General features: G+C 42.5%; 2 protein-coding genes across 2 annotated transcripts in view; one reads left to right on the top strand and one right to left on the bottom strand.

The window, feature by feature from the left end:
- The window catches only part of snrka (SNF related kinase a), a 38,068-nt gene extending 32,802 nt beyond the window's left edge, over positions 1-5,266 (bottom strand). The window contains exons 1-2 of the mRNA XM_034102611.1: positions 5,000-5,266; positions 3,627-4,340 (exon numbers count right to left, since the gene is read on the bottom strand). Of these exons, the coding sequence (XP_033958502.1) occupies positions 3,627-4,215 (589 nt within the window). The 5' untranslated portion in view covers positions 4,216-4,340; positions 5,000-5,266. The remainder of the gene's footprint in view (positions 1-3,626; positions 4,341-4,999) is intronic.
- A 1,009-nt stretch (positions 5,267-6,275) lies between these two features.
- pomgnt2 (protein O-linked mannose N-acetylglucosaminyltransferase 2 (beta 1,4-)) lies at positions 6,276-16,175 on the top strand. Its single transcript, XM_034103302.2, has 2 exons — positions 6,276-6,467; positions 11,868-16,175. The coding sequence occupies exon 2, from the start codon at positions 12,033-12,035 to the stop codon at positions 13,827-13,829; it is 1,797 nt and encodes a 598-aa protein (XP_033959193.1). The 5' UTR covers positions 6,276-6,467; positions 11,868-12,032; the 3' UTR covers positions 13,830-16,175.
- Positions 16,176-16,733: the final 558 nt, after the last annotated feature.

The following is a 16,733-nucleotide window of genomic DNA, read 5'->3' as shown; positions in this document are numbered from 1 at the left end:
TGCGTCACATCCTGCTCCGGTCCCGCGCGAGCGCCTTTTCTTGGAGGCGAATAACCTGACCCCCGGCTCGATGAGCGAACTATGGATAAATCAAAGAAAAGTACCGGAGGAACACAGGATTTAATTCTGCGTGGACAGAGTTGTATGCTTTCACAGCAAACGATGCTGGTTTACCGGTATGTTTGATATGTAGAGAGAAGTTGTCAACGGTGGTGCAGCCTTTACGAGGGAGAGGAAGACAGCTGACGAGCGTCAGTCATAATTCAATGGGGTATGTAATTTATTTACACTATTTTGTTATATTCCATGGAATGCTCTTAACGTCCCGATAGCAATGAATATATTAAATGCTTTGACAATAAATACATACAAAAATTAATCTGTGGAAGCCGTAGCGCTGTAAAAAGCACGACCAATCATCTGAGCCGGCCCGGCTAAAGTAACTGGATGGCCTACCTGCCTGTCAGCCTTCCATCTGGGCACAAACTTATATCGTGCCCTCATTGGTCATGTGTGTGTTGGAGGAGGGACTCTGTAAGAAAGTCTGAAGGAAGAGGCATATTTTTTCCGGTTGTGTACTTTCAAATTCTAGCGCACTCGAGCTGGTTTCTCCATTCTTATCTTTAACTCTTTTTAGGGTGCAGATATATGTTTTATTTATTTCAAAGTGGGCCCATTTGCAGAGGACTCCCCAAGTGCTGTGTTTAATTTATTTTAAAGTAGGCCTGTGTATTATTTTTAATTCTCCTTATAAAAGTTCTTTGTTTCTTATTAGAGGTTAACAGTTTTATATCATGTAATAAATAGCCTAATAAATGCAAAAAAAACTGTAGTTTTTGTCTGATATAACAATAAAAAACTATGAAATATGTTTTGCGGCTCCAGACAAAACATTTTTTGGGGAAAAGGAGCGAAATGGCTCTTTTGGTCAAAAAGGTTGCAGACCCCTGCTCTAGGGTGAGGTAAAGCTGTTGGCGTTTTTTTTTGGATGGCCTGCCTGCCTGTCAGCCTTCCATCGGGGCACAAACTTATCTCGTGCTTTCATTGGTCATGTGCGCGTTCGTGTGTGTTGGAGGAGGGGCTCTGTAAGGAAGTGGCAGATTTTCTCCGGTTGTGTATTTTCAAATTCTAGCGATCTCGAGCCGGTTTCTCAAACTTACCTACCCCACCTTTAATTGGTCCTTGGTATGAAAAAGTTTGAGAAACACTGATTTAGAGCAATGGGACACCCATAAAACATCAGTGCTAAAAGAGCTGACCTGGTTGTACATGGCCACTGGCCGCCTGCAAAATGACCAGCGTCAATGGCTGTTAGCATCGTAAAGCTTTCCACAGCTTGATCTTTAAAAAAAGTCCAACTCATATGCTGTTGCACAGGGGTCTCAGTGTGAGAACAAGTTTTTAGAGAGTACTTGTCCATGGACAAGTGAGTTTGGCAATTTACTTCTTCGTCATCGTATTTTACATTTTCCCACGGTTTTTATGAACCGCTAAAGTAAGTGAGCGGTAAGATTTTACTGCATCACACATAGGGTTGGGTATCGTTTGGATTTTAACGATTCCGGTTCTGCTTTTCGATTCCGGTTATTTTTGGTTCTCGATTCCGGTTCTTTGAGAGGGTCAAAATAAGTCCCATGACAAACTGGGAGAAAAATATATTTATGAAAACATTAAGTCAAATCTGTATTCCTATTTACAAATCACTTCATACTGTTTAATTTCTTACGGTTATTGAATACAATTATATAAAAATAATCTCTGAATTGTTTAGTTAGTTATAAGTGGTGCAGTTTGAGAATGTACAATTGGCCCAGTCTCCTCTGATGTTACACTGCAACCTGCCTGTGAGACAGAGTCCAACCACACATCTCCAACACATAGGACATAACCTAATAATAATAATGACACATTAGATGTATAGCCTATAGGCCTAGCACTTTTCAACAACTCAAAGACGCTTGCACGCTTACACATGTCCTGCAATACACATTGTGCAGCTGCCCAGCTGCTCACTGTTTGTAAAAGTAAATAAATAGAATTTTCATTTCAATAATGTAGCTACTTTCTATACCCTGCTTCATAAACAATACTGACATCCCTGCTCCTCCGAGTCTGGGGGTCCGGGGATGTGAGGACAGCGCGAGGACACAGACAGGGAGGCTGCTTTACTTCATAAAGGAAATGGCATCAATATTAACAACACAGGAGCTAAAACGCGTAATAACCTTCATTCGAGAAAGAACATAGAAAGTTTGACAAAGATGAGGCTGTTAAACGGGCAGCGGATCTGCTGTGTGTAGAAAGAGAGAGAGAGAGAGAGAGAGAGAGAGAGAGAGAGAGAGACGCTGAGCTGCACTGTGCAGCGATCAGCTGATACGGAGGATAGAGAGAGCTGCAGTCCGCGGGGCTCGGTCTCGCCTCCTGTCCTCACAACTCTTATTAATCCCGGTACCGGACAATTGTTATTTGTTCCTACTCGGAACCGAGTTTTGCTTCCCAACCCGGCCACTGTGCTACACTTCCCGCTCCGCCCCGCCCCCGTCTAACTGTACAGAAAGCGGCGAGATGCATTTCCTTAGGAATCGACAAGCAGAACCGAAACTAACATTTCTAAACGAACACTAGCGGAAACGTACAATTTGCGAATGAGTTCTGCCTTTTGTAAACTGAATGTATCAATAATTTGTCAATAAACGTCACTTGTCCGCCGGACAAGTCAATTGAAAGATCTACTTGTCCGATATTGTAAATAACAAGTCCCGGACGGTGGGACGTGTACTTTTTCGCACTGGTTCTGGCATGTGATGGATTGCTGTTTGACGTGTAGGCAATGAAAACACAAAGCAAAGCTTGGCCAACAGAACAAGTGGTCAGGCCCTGGAAGCAAACTAGCACACAAAACTGTGTCAAACAGGTGCTAACCTAATTACTCCACTGTGCTGAAGCTGGCTTTAATATGACTTTGATAATGCCAAAAGCCTGCTTTTTAACACAGTGACATGATGTTAGTGCCATGTGTAACAATTCTGTTCCATCAGACTTTAAATAAACTCTGAATCATTAAAGATCAACAAACAACCACAACTGTCTCTGTGCGAAAGCATAAAGTGGCCACACTACGAAATGGGCTTACACAAAGGACTAGTTAAAGAGGCCCTATTGTGCTTTTTGGGGGGTTTCGTTTTCCCGGTGTGCTATGTAGGTTTTGGGGCATCTGCAAAGACTCAAATCCAAAGGTCCCTCCAGAGGGAGTTTCTCTGCCACAGACTGAATCGAAACGATTGGACCCCTTTGTTTACTTTCATAACACAAAGACATCACTAAGTAACGTGGGAGGCTAGGGGCGGGACATCTCTAAACAGAGCTGGCCAGCTAACCAATCAGAGCAGACTGGGCTCTGGTTTCAGACAGAGGGTGAAAAGAGGTGCTGCAGCACAGGAAGTATGAGAAAAATAAAGAGCTTTTTCAACATTAAAGTTGCATAATACAAATATGAACCTGAAAATAAGCATAATATGGCCCCTTCAAGAATCCAATCTGGTAGTACTGCATCCTATCTATTATTATTTTCTAAATAACACTCACTTCACTTTTGCATCATTCATCAGCCTACATGTTTTACATACCTACGGCTGGAGCATCATACTCATCACCCAGCAGTATTTCCGGGGCAGAGTATGCCAGAGATCCACAACTGGTCGTCAGCTTCTTCCCCGGTTGAAACTTGTTGCTGAATCCAAAGTCGGTGAGCTTGACGAGCCCTTGTTTCTCAAAGAACACCACATTCTCTGGCTTAAGATCCCTGTGCACCACGTGCAGCCGATGGCAGTAGGAGATAGCATGGACAATCTGGGCAAAATATTTCTTTGCAAGCTCTTCATTCAGACCCTCCTCATGTTTCATGATGTAGTCAAACATATCCCCACCATCCCCTAGCTCCAAGATGAGGTAAAGCTTAGTCTGAGTATCTATAACTTCATACAGGCGCACAATGTTGGGGTGCTGGACCAGCTTCATGCAGCGGACCTCCTGGAAGAGGTGGCCTGTAGCAACGGTGTCTAGCTTAGTCTTGTCGATCACCTTCACCGCAACTTTCTCCCCAGTGAAGACGTGGCGTGCCAGCTTGACCACGGCAAAGTGGCCACGGCCCAGCGTCTTGTCCAGATCATATAGCCCAGCAATCTTGCCATCGTAGCCCCGCTTGAAGCCTGCCATAGCTGGAGAGGGCGATGGGGAGAGGAGAGTCCCCCCTGTAGGCCGGGTCAGGTTGGATGAGTTGTTTGGGTCCAGCTTAGTTCAGTTCATCGAAAGTGGAGGGAAAAACCCATGGCTCCAGCTGCCTTTATGAAATGAAATGACAACAGTTTCAATAAACAATGACTACATACATATAGGCAAAGCTGGCAATTAAACTGAAAAGGAGTCCAAATGGAAATGTTCAGCACACTGAAAGATTTCAAATATAATATGAATGCAGCAGACCCTCCCTTACACTGAGCATAATAATGTTATTGTGATCATATGCATCTGTCATGTTTTCACAGAATGGCTGCCACACTAACGTTAGCTCATTTGTCCTGCCTGCTGTATCGTGCTGCTACAATGAACCACGTTAAACTTGTCTTAACTACATAAGGCTTCCAGTTGTCCAATGCACAGCAAGCTACTTGTTTCGAGCGGAGTTTCATAGACTACAGTTGGCAGAAGTCAGCTGCATGACGGGCCCCGACCGGCGGTAGCACACGTTAGCCTGACGTTACATGGGCTAGCTCGTTGTCCATTGATTGATTAACGTTAGCTCACTGTGTGACTAACGTTAACTGCTTTCGCTCTTTAACGTTAGAAGGTTGCCTTTATTCATTACAAAGCCACACTAATGTATACACAAACATGTTTAGCTAGCTGTGAAACAATGCGCTGGCCACACAGGTACACAGGTATCACACAGCTATCCGGATTACCTAGCATGTAGCAAGCTAAAGTTACTCGCTCAGCTCACCTCTTCAGCTTTGCTTCGGTAAACATAACGCCCCTGTTCCAGTCTCTACCGGGTATCCTGGGTCCTTTTGGAGCTCTCTACAGAAGCTTGTCGCAAATGATGAGAGAATACGAGGGGTTGACCGTGGCACTCAGAAGGTGCCTATGCCCAGGGTTCATGTGTAAAAGGAGGCATTGCATAGCTGGCAGCGGCAGCCTGATCCGTGTATCCTTCCAGCCGACTGGGGCTGTGGTGATGCTTTCACGGGCTGAAAACAGTGTCGAAATGTTTACAACCGTCAAACTGTGGACCAATACAAATGATTTCCCCTGTTGAATATATGGGCATCACATATGTTTAATAGATGAATTAAATCATAATAAACCTTTATAATGTTGCCATTCAATCTACCATAAATTGGGATTTTTCAGAAAAAACTAAAGCGAGAGAAAATATGTGTCTTCTTATTGTTAATGAAAAGCGTTTTCTGGCGGGACAAATTGTAGACATTTAGAGTCAGGTCCTTACAAGGAACACTGGAAAGCAACACGAGAGCATCGCCAACCGCATTCTGCTCTGACGTCAAACAAAAACGGTTGCTGAAAACATCATTCCATATTTACTCAACACATTATTTACGGTTGAGTTTGCATCTAATTAAAAAAGTAATGGTTTGTTGCATTAATGAAAGTCAGTTTTGCATTATTGTGTTTTGAGATAAGCAAGACGTGTAATACATCGCCCAACAACCCTATTATTGAATAGCAGGCGATGTGAAAACCCTCCTTAAGTATTTTGGTTTTATTCCGCAATTTCTAGGCCCATACATGTGTGTGCATTGGAAGTGATAATTGAGGGACAGTGTAGCCAGCTTGGTCTTCCCAAAAAAAGCGTCTAGTGACATCTAGTGAAAGGAATAAGACATGTTTTCTCAATGTATTTCTCACAAAAGCTGTTTAAGCTGTCCTTAATCACCTTTTGCATGACATGATTAGTATCTAATATTTTTCAATATATTTTTCTTTGAACTTGGCCCTCAATGTATTGTAAACGGTAGATCATAGATGGATTTATTACAGTCTACAAAGTCTGGATTTAACTCACATTTTAGTCACATCATTTAATTAATTGATTGATCTCTGCATTTAAGAGTATTTGAATAAACGTCTTCAGAACACACAACCCGCTTTATCGGATGAAAGAAACGTTTCTTTTTCATGATAAATATGCACAACATGCATTATCAGTGTCACCCTCGGAGTGTCATCGCGAGACCTGACCGCGGGATTTTCTCGGCGGTATCCAGGCATCTGCTGCCTCTCTCTGTGACAGCTAGCTTCAGTAGGCTAGCTTCAATAGCCTCAGTAGCTTCAGTAGGCTAGCTCAGAAGCTTCAGGAGCCGTAAGCACCAGCACAGAGCACCGAGTGAGGGGACACGCTGCTGTCTCCTGACACTCTATCTGTGTGTGTCTCTACAGCATAGCCCGAGGTAAGGACCCGTGTCACCTGTGTGTGCGTGTGTGTGTGTGTGCGTGTGTGTGTGTGTGTGTGTGTGTGTGTGTGTGTGTGTGTGTGTGTGTGTGTGTGTGTGTGTGTGTGTGTGTGTGTGTGTGTGTGTGTGTGTGTGTGTGTGTGTGTGTGTGTGTGTGTGTGTGTGTGTGTGTGTGTGTGTGTGTGTGTGTGTGTGTGTGTGTGTCTGCTTTTAGCCGGTGCTCTACCTTTCCAGTTGTGAAGCTTCCAGAGCACGTTCAGTTATAGTTTAGCATATGCTAACACATGCATTATGTAATACATGTATTGCTTTGACTTCTGCTGTTAATATCAAAACCTATGAATATAAAAATGTACTTAATAAATTAATGGTTAAGTGAATGATTGATCATACTTACATCTCAGATCAGAAGAATCTGTGTTCAGTCAGCCTATATATTTTTGATGGGTTTCTATCTATTTATCTATCTTTATTGTATAGAAGAGAATATCTTACAATGTGTTTTGGGGCTACAGTATAGCTGTTAAAGCTATCTAGTGTTGATTGGAGGCAAACATTATGAATATAATATTTTTTGAGAAAAGATCATATTCTTCAGTGTGATTTTCTGACCATACATTTGATAATAGCACTTCCTATGTGTTCTGTGATCTTGGCTGTAAACAATGCATCTGAGTCCTTAGTGTATATAACATCAGTAACATGTCATGTTTAGCGCACATCTGAAAGTCTTTCCGTGTGTGCATGCTGTGAAAATGAAAATAACACAACGCTGCCTGTGTGGTATTTATGGTCCATCAACTCCAAGACCAGAAGCTATTTCATGTGTTCAGAAGGCTCTCTGAATAATACAAGAAGAGTTATGGAAAACACAATGAAATATTCTAAAAGTACAATATATGCAGCAATGCCCCTTCATTCAAATGTAGTCGTTGACCCCAACATTTAAAAGCGATTTGAACATGCATAATAATCTGATTTGCATCGTATCTGGCTGTTTCTGATACGCAGGATTCTAGGGATGCTCCGATCGCCAATTTCGGGGCCGATCACCGATCGCTGGAATCAGTATCGGCCAATACCGATCGCCGATCCGATCGAGTGGGCGGGGCCTAAATGGAAGATTTAAACATCACGTTAAATCTTCAATTTAAAGTGATGTTTAAACTCAGTTAATGGGGCTCATTCACTGGAGCTTCCACAAACAACAATCAACTTAATTATTACATTCAAATGATGTACATTATTTAAGTTTACATTCACTTTGGATAATAACACGGGAGAAATGAGCGGAAGCGCTCTCTTTTCCTCTCTCCCTCCCCCCCCCCCTCTCTCTCTCTCTCCTGACAGCCTGTCAGTATTTCATGCAGCTCACTGATCCAGTAATGAGTTACCCGACAGTGAAAAATACATATATTTATAATAACTAGTTTAGCTTGTTCCAGAAGTAGATAAAATAGCTAAGTGTGTTAGGTTTAACTCTTGTGTGTTTCGCTCCGCTTACCGGTCCGGCGGGCGGAGCTGCAGGATTTCTGCTTCACACACGTTGCATACCGCTATTTTACTGTCTTTTTCGGACACCTTAAAATAATGCCAGACCGGTGAAGCCATTTTGACGAGCTTATTTTGCCGCACACAGAGAAAAGTGTCATGTATTTTACGTCTTGCGATCGGCTCTCGCGATCGGCATGTTTAGAGAGCACCGATCGATCGGTAGAGAGTGAGTATCGGCCGATCTCGATCGGAGCATCCCTACAGGATTCAGCATATTGATTAGGTGCACCGGCTCAGTTTACAAAGTATTTGCTGTAATCTCATCACAGACATCACATTTCTTTAGTACATTCTTTTTAGTTTCCCCTTCCCTTTCCTCTGTGTGTGAGGAGACGTTCTTCAGGGTCTTGGTTTGCACACTCGTAGCCCTCCCCATTATTCTGTCTCTTTTAACTGCATTTCTGCTCTGATTGAAAGCCATTCTTTGCTACTTTCCACAAAACTAACGGGCTGCTCTGTGCAGGAGAATATGAGTTTGCAGGCTACCTTTAGTTTAGGGTCTAGCCAAAAGCTGCTGTTTCTCCATTTTCAAAACTCATGTAAGTTGTTGAATTATCTGATATGAATTATTATTTAGAGTGATTTTTGAAAGTAATGATGGTTTCAAGCTTTTGGTCTAAGGATTCAAGTTTCTTCTTTCTATTCAGATGTACCTGTACATTTGACAGTTACTATGTTCTGGTAATTCATAGTGGTTATCAATGAACCTCCTCAAACCTCACTGAACTGACAAGTGTGTCAAATTAATTATAACATGTGTCAGTGGCCAAGTTTCACTTTTATTTATGTTTATTAAAGAACATTTTAGTGAAGATTTTCGTTTCCTCTTCCGTTTGTAATTGAAGCTCATAATAACCTTGTGAAAAGCTCAGAGATTCTGAAGCAGCTCCTCTTGTTAGGATGTTAAAGGTGGGGTAGGTACGTTTCAGAAACCAACTCGAGATCGCTAGAATTTGAAAATACACAACCGGAGAAAATCTACCACTTCCTTATAGAGCCCCTCCTCCAACACACACGAACGCGCACATGACCAATGAGGGCACGAGATAAGTTTGTGCCCCGATGGAAGGCTGACAGGCAAGTAGGCCATCCAGTTATTTTAGCCGGGCCGGCTAAACGGATTGGTTGTACTTTTTACAGTATTACGGCTTCTACAGATGACATTTTTGTATGGATTTTTTGTCAAAGCACTTAAGATATTCATTGCTATCGGGATGTTAAGAGCATTCCATGGAATATAACAAAAAGTGTATCTCGAGCCGGTTTCTGAAACGTACCTACCCCACCTTTAAGCTACAATGTAATGTAATTGTGTAATCATACTAATATCCATAGTGTTCAGGATTTGTGTGACATTAATGTCTGTTTATAGACATTTTGGGTTTAGTAGGGGAAGTCAATTAAATATTTACAAGATGGAAATTAGGGATCTCAAACACAATTTCATCTAAAAGGTAAACACTGGCCCAAAACATATTTTCTATATTATAGGAGCTTTGTGAAAAACCGTTTATCACACATTTTGGCAACATTTGTATGAACTAATTGTATTTTAAATGCTGCTTAATTCAATACGGACGGTTAGGACTATGTGGGTAATAACATTATGAGAGCAAACACCAGTCTGTAAGGAGGATCACTTATTAATTCTTCATTGTCAACAACAGCTGCTATCACAAGTGACTGATACATTCAGCTCCGAGTGGAGACTTAAGAGCACATACTCAGGAATAGAATATGGACATGAGAGCATTACCCAGTGTTGGCATTGCTCTGAAAGTCAACATGTGTTCATGCTGTATTTGGAACTGCTCTGACCATTTCTCTTCTTGGGCTATGTCTTGGCTCGCTACTTCACGCTGCTGATGAAATACAAAGCTCCGTGTCTGCGAGGTCACTTTAAATAACTACAGAGTCAGTGAGTGCTCTGTGAAGTGTTTCTGAACAGCTCTCATGTCCACGGCTCAGTTGTAGACGGTTATATTTGCTGTCTTGCAGCTGCTTTGACAATAGATGATACAGATCCTCAAGACTACCTGCTTGTAAAGATGAATGTGCTCTGGTCAGCCCGAAACTGAGCAGCATCGTCATTTTGAACTTTCCTAAGTCGATGCTCGCATTGTTCTGTTTCCAGTTGCCCTTGGTGTGGGCATCTCTTGACAGCTCTTCATGTATTTTAAGCTGTACTTTGTGTCTTTTCAGTTGACATTGTCCTTTGTAGTGCTGCATCAGTGTTTCCCACAGAATTGGATTCGCCCGGCAAGAAAAGCCAAAAGCCCCTTAACCTATTCGGGTGGCCCACAGGAAAATACATGCGAGTTCATGGCTACTGTAGACAACGTTCTTGTTGCTCTGTGTTGCGTTGTTAATGAGTGACACACCGGAGTTGAGGATCTGTGGGGTTTATTCTCCCAAAGATATAATTGCAGGAATAAGGCGTCTGCATTTAGCAGACGCCTTATTCCAAAGCGATTTACAACGACCGATTACAGGGACATTCCCCCTGGAGTAACTGAGGGCCTTACTCAAGGGCACACTAGTAGTGGTGTTCCAGGCGGGATTTGAACTCGCAACCTTCCGATCATCAGCCCACCTCACTAGACCACCACCAAAAAAAGAAAAAGAATAATTTTTTTTTTTTATGAGATCCATTTGTGGCGTCCCGCTGGGATCCATTTGTGGGAAACACTGTGCATTTAATGTGTGCATGCCCATGTGCATTCACTGAGGCACCTGAGTGTCTTCACAGAGATCCTGTTGCTTGTGACATATTGTACTTGTTTGGATGTTAAAAATAGTCCAGGGATTCTGCTCTGCTCCTGCAGAACAAAAGCAACAGAGGAAAGAGACATGGAGAGAACTTGACAACTAAGCAACATCAGATATCAGAAAGTGGTTTGTTGCCAAGTAGGTTTACACATACAAGAATTATAATCCATAATCCCAGTATGACATGTTTTATTCTTGTTATGGTTGTGTGTGTTCTCTGTGTTTACCTCTTATTCTGTTGCTGCTATAACACGTGTACTTCCCTACCGGGATCAATAAAAGCCTATCTTATTTTAGGATGTAAAAAGAAAAGGATGCTAAAATAAATGATTAAAGACTAAGGTATGTTTCGTTTTTTCCCCTGTATTCAATACGTTTTTGTGCATGTAAATGGTCTGCAAAGGCAAACATCGAAAAGTTCCCTCCAGAGGGAGTTTCTCTCCCACACATTCTAAAACGTGTACACAATAAAGGTGAGTAACAGGAACAAGTCAGAGCCCTAAGAGTTGGAAAGTGACCCCAGAGAGATGGAAAGCAGTTGATTGGCATGTCTGTGGGAATAGTATAAAGTAAGTCATAAATGAATACTTTGCTGTAAGTTAACAGCGAGCCATCAGATGGGTTTAGAGCATGCTAGTTGCCCTGGGTTTGCAGGCAGCTGCTCTCCGTTAACTCTTGGTCTGATTTAGTGTCCCTCAATGACTCACTTGTTCTCTCAGTATGCAGATGAGTAGAGAAATACTCTGGTTCTTCTCTCTGTGCCTCCTCGCAACTTGTCATGACATTTTCAGGAAGGGTAACAGGGTAAGGTTAGGAAAATGTCTAATTTGTCTGCCAAAGCTAACAACCTCTATTCCCTAAGTCGTGGGCGGAAATCTGCTCTCATAAATCACGATGGGGTATCGCTTACATAAAGAGCACTGCAGCATCATAGGCTTGCTATTCTTTATTATTTAAATATCTTGTTTCTCCTGCACTGATAATTACGTGATTATTTTCATTAATCGTGAATTCTTGTTTGACTTTATGAATGTTAATCCTAACTTTACGTTCTCTCTTATTTTTCCTCCCTAGCTTTCTCCTCACCTATACTACCGTTTCCCCCCAATGGTCAACCCCTGCTCCGCCGTCTTCTGCCTCCTTTTCTTCCCAAGTTGTCGTCTGTTGGCGGATGTCTCGTCACTTCCCTCTGAGGTCGGGGGCCAGTTGGAGTGGTGAGGTGGGTGTGCAGCAGCAGTGATGCGGGCTTCAGTGGCAGGCTGCAAGATGAGCATTGGTGCACTCCTTAACGGGTTGCTGGTCTCTGTAGTCGCAGCTCTTCTTTGGAAGTATTCCAAGCTGAGTGAGCACGCCGCCCTGCTTGAGGAAGAGCTGCACATGACCCAGCAGTCCCAGGAGGTCTCGCAGGCCCACATCGACTACCATGTTGCCCTTCAGGCTCTTCAGGATCACGGCACCCGCATGGTCTGCACCGGAAAGATGCACACCGACCGCATCTGCCGCTTTGACTACCTCTGCTACTGCTCTGAGGCGGAGGAGTTTGTGTTCTTCCACTCCAATTCCTCCGTCATGTTGCCAAACCTGGGCTCCAGGCGCTTCCAGCCGGCCCTTCTGGACTTGTCCTCAGTGGAGGATCACAACACCCAGTACTTCAACTTCTTAGAACTCCCAGCTGCTGCTTTAAAGTTTATGCCTAAACCGGTGTTCGTACCGGATGTGACGCTTATTTTAAACCGATTCAATCCAGATAACCTAATGCACGTGTTTCACGATGACCTGATCCCTGCCTTCTACACTATGATGCAGTACTCGGACCTAGATGATGAGGCGCGTTTGGTTTTCATGGAGGGTTGGGGTGAAGGCCCGCACTTTGACCTCTACCGACTTCTAAGCAGCAAGCAGCCACTGCTCAAAGAACAGCTCAAGAACTTTGGCAAGCTCATGTGTTTCACTAAATCCTACGTGGGCTTGTCCAAGATGACCACCTGGTACCAGTACGGGTTTGTTCAGCCGCAGGGGCCCAAAGCCAACATGTTGGTGTCAGGAAATGAGATCCGGCAGTTTGCGAGGGTTCTGATGGACAAAATGAACATCACAAGGGTAGAGGAGAAGGATGGAGGGAGTTCTGAAGATGAGAAAGGGAAAAGGGATGAATACATTGTACTGTTTAGTCGTTCAACAACACGGCTGATACTGAACGAGGCGGAGCTGATCATGGCGCTGGCCCAGGAGTTCCAGATGAGAGTGGTCACAGTATCCCTAGAGGAACAGTCCTTCCCCAGTACCGTCCAGGTGATCAGTGGGGCTTCCATGTTAATCAGTATGCATGGGGCTCAGCTAATCACCTCACTCTTCCTCCCTAGAGGAGCTGTTGTGGTGGAGTTGTTCCCTTTTGCTGTTAACCCTGAACAGTACACCCCGTATAAAACCCTTGCCACCCTTCCAGGCATGGATCTTCACTATGTCTCGTGGAGGAACACCAAGGAGGAGAACACCATCACCCACCCAGATAAACCTTGGGATCAAGGGGGCATTACTCACTTGGAGAAGGAGGAGCAAGAGCGAATCCTGGCGAGCAAAGATGTGCCCAGGCACCTGTGCTGTCGCAACCCGGAGTGGCTCTTCCGGATCTACCAGGACACCTTGGTGGACATCCCGTCCTTCTTGGAAGTCCTTAAAGAGGGAATGAAGACAAAGCCCAGTGTGAGAAGATCCAAACCGGCCAGCACAGTTCATCCGGGCCGGGTCAGAGAACCCCAGTGTCAGACCTCGGTACAAACCACTAATGAGGCTAAACTCACAGTCTCCTGGCAGATCCCGTGGAATCTGAAATACCTGAAAGTGAGAGAGTTGAAGTACGAGGTGTGGATCCAGGAGCAGGGAGAGAACACCTACATGCCTTACATCCTTCCGCAGCAGAACTACACGTTCTCAGAGAACATCAAGCCCTTCACCACCTACCTGGTGTGGGTCAGGTGTATCTTCAACAAGAACCTCCTGGGCCCCTTTGCAGATGTTCTTATGTGTAGGACCTAGTACAAACACCTTGCCGATGTGTTGCTGTTTAGTTTATAGGTTGAGTCATGCTTGTGCCACACAGTCACATTTGAACATTGTCCAGTGGGGGTTGGCAAAAGTGAAATGGCATATCCTAGACCAGGCTGCTGAACAGTAATGTTTCCCTGGCCAGCACAGGCAACAAGAAGACTTGAACCACAGGGTCACAACGCCATGGCAACAGCCGTTCATAAAAGTATATTTTCTGTACCAGTGAAAGAAAGAAAAACCATGTCAATACTAAACATAACAGAAGTCAAATGAGCAGATTTATTTATGTGCAAATAATATAGAACATGTTTTTTAGTATTCGTCAAAACACTGGTTCTTTACCTTTTTACAGTATGCAATAGAGCTTTTCTCTAGAGCGAGGAAGGTTTTAGAATAGCAAGATTTTGTTATGTTTTCTGACTTGTCCAATGTCTACTGTGTGTGTGATGCCTGTGTGGCTTAGTGTACCTACCAGTTGTTTGATTGCTTACACCATTATTTGCAGAACCTAGCCGAAACCAAAGCAACATTCAACATCGTTCAGGTCATATGACATGTTCTAGATTGCTCATACTTGTTAAGATACGTACAGTTTTCAACCTAGTATCTAAAGAAATTGTGAAGGATTGTGTGTTTAAAAAAAAATCAAAGCTCAACAAAAGTTAATAATGTTTTGACCCTGTGTAATTGTAAGGAGCATTTTGTGAGGAAAGCTCCTGTTCTTTAACTACACTATATTTTTTAATTGTTACAATAGCACACACGTTTTGGTTTTTCCAAAGTATTATGCCACAAATATTGAAGTCAGTTCTACTGAACAAATTATGTGTAAAAAGTGGCTTTCTTTAAAGAAACCCTATCATGCCTTTTGGATTTTTCCTCAAGTGTGTTTCTATAGGTTTTTGTGCATGTAAATGTTCTGCAAAGGCTCAAATCCCTGTGTTCCCTTCAGAGGGAGTTTCTCTCCCACACACTCCCTTGGACTCCTTTGTTCTGTAACATAGTGACAACACTATGTAACACTCACGATTCTATTGGCTAGCGCTCCAGTACATTGTGCTAAGGGACATCTCTAAATGGTTGACCAATCACAACAGAGCTGGCCAGCTAACCAATCAGAGCAGACTGAGGTCTGGTTTCAGACAGAGGGTGAAAAGAGGCAAATAAATTCCTTTTTGAACATTAAAGCATGGAGACAAGTCACAGTAGAGACACACAATACTAATATGACATACTGACAATGAGCATGATAGGGCCCCTTAACTAATTGGCATTCATTACAACAGTGTTATAGTTTCTTTTGAGAGAAAATCCATATCACCAGGCTATAAATACAGATGTTTTATTAAAACAGTTAAGGTATGTTGCTGCGTGGGGATTTACTGACATTTGAATTACAATACTAAATGTCTGTTTGCTTTCCTCAAAGGTTTCCTAGCTGTTATGGAAAGTACTACATTTTAGATAAAAACAGCAGACATCCAAAGGTGGCTTTTGTAGTTGTTATTTCATTCTTCTCATGAAGTGTTGGTAGCTAGACTGCAAGAAGGTGTTGAATTGGACGTGTTAGTATGTGTTAGCTGTAGCAAGAGACGGTTTATGGAATGCCACGAGTTCAACGAAACACTGCCAGCAGCTTTGTGTGTAATGTGCCATTGTTAGGGCTATGTCATGTACTTATTTTGGACTTCTAAACAGTACATTATTATATTTGTTTGATTGCTTGCTGAAGATCATTTCCTTTACCTAAATCTGCATTTTCAGATTTGGATTAATTTATATATTTTTCTGAGTTTTCAGCTGCAGATGCACGTTTACAATTATTTTTGAGCCATTGTTGTGTGTGCAGGATGTGATGTTTTGATATATGTATGTGTTTGTACTGTTAGTTAGATTAGCGTTAGCCCCTGTGCCCCCTCAGTGGACACAGCATATGTATGTGCTAAGTGAAATGAGACTACACTTTTCTGTTTTCTACATTAGCAGATAGCTAGTTTCTTTTTCAGTAGCTGTGATTGAATAAAGAATCTTATTTCTTACAGTATCTGTTTTGTTTAACCAGTTTCTAACAAAAAACAATTGCGTAAATCCTTAACCCTAGATCATTGATACATAAGAGGCCGTAATGTGCATGATCAAAAAAACTGTTCTTGTATAAGTCAAATAGTCAAAAGTATTCCAGCCTTACACCGAATGACTTACAAAGATTTGACTGTCGCAGACACGTTTCCAATGTCGAAACAACATTGTGAGAATTTTGAACAATGCATGAGTTCCCAATGAGTATGTGTCAGTATACACAAAATGAAAGTGTTGTGAGGACCATACAGAAAAAACCGGAAATGATGGTCAGAAGACTAGCACTTTTTTTTTTAATATAAATGATTGTGTGACGACCAATAAAAGTACCAATTAATGATGCCGTAGAACATGAGTGATAAATATATGCTATAACAAAAGACGATGTGACAATGCTATGGTAGGCCAAAGCCTAATTAACAATTGCTATTACTAGAAAATGTTGAATAATGACAGAAAATTAGACTGGACCAAAAATAGTCAATTTCAAATGATTATATTGACAACCATTATGCAGAACACCACGACTCATTTTATGCAATATTTCTCAGGAGGTTTTCAAACACCAATATTGGCACAAATGTGTACAGTAGTCCATGGATGTTTAAAGAGAACTGGATACAGTGTCCGAGGCAGGGCTCACTGGTGCATGAAGCCAAAATGGCCTGACTCTCAAGAACAAAAATACCCAGATCTTTCCAGGATCTTCAGCTAAGTCAAATGAATGGAAAAGGAAAACAACTCTAGATTCAGCTTTGAGCGCATTTTGCAACTTTTAGGACCTGTTGATTTAAACTTTAAATTCAATAAGTG

Source organism: Pseudochaenichthys georgianus, chromosome 16 (genome assembly GCF_902827115.2).
Source record: "Pseudochaenichthys georgianus chromosome 16, fPseGeo1.2, whole genome shotgun sequence".
In the NCBI taxonomy this organism is placed as follows: domain Eukaryota; kingdom Metazoa; phylum Chordata; class Actinopteri; order Perciformes; family Channichthyidae; genus Pseudochaenichthys; species Pseudochaenichthys georgianus.
The sequence above is the reverse complement of the archived record's forward strand: the minus strand, read 5'-3'. Positions and strand labels throughout refer to the sequence as shown.

Bases quoted from the DNA above. Each gene is read 5' to 3' on its own strand.
- pomgnt2 (XM_034103302.2), top strand. From the start codon at position 12,033: ATGCGGGCTTCAGTGGCAGGCTGCAAGATGAGCATTGGTGCACTCCTT.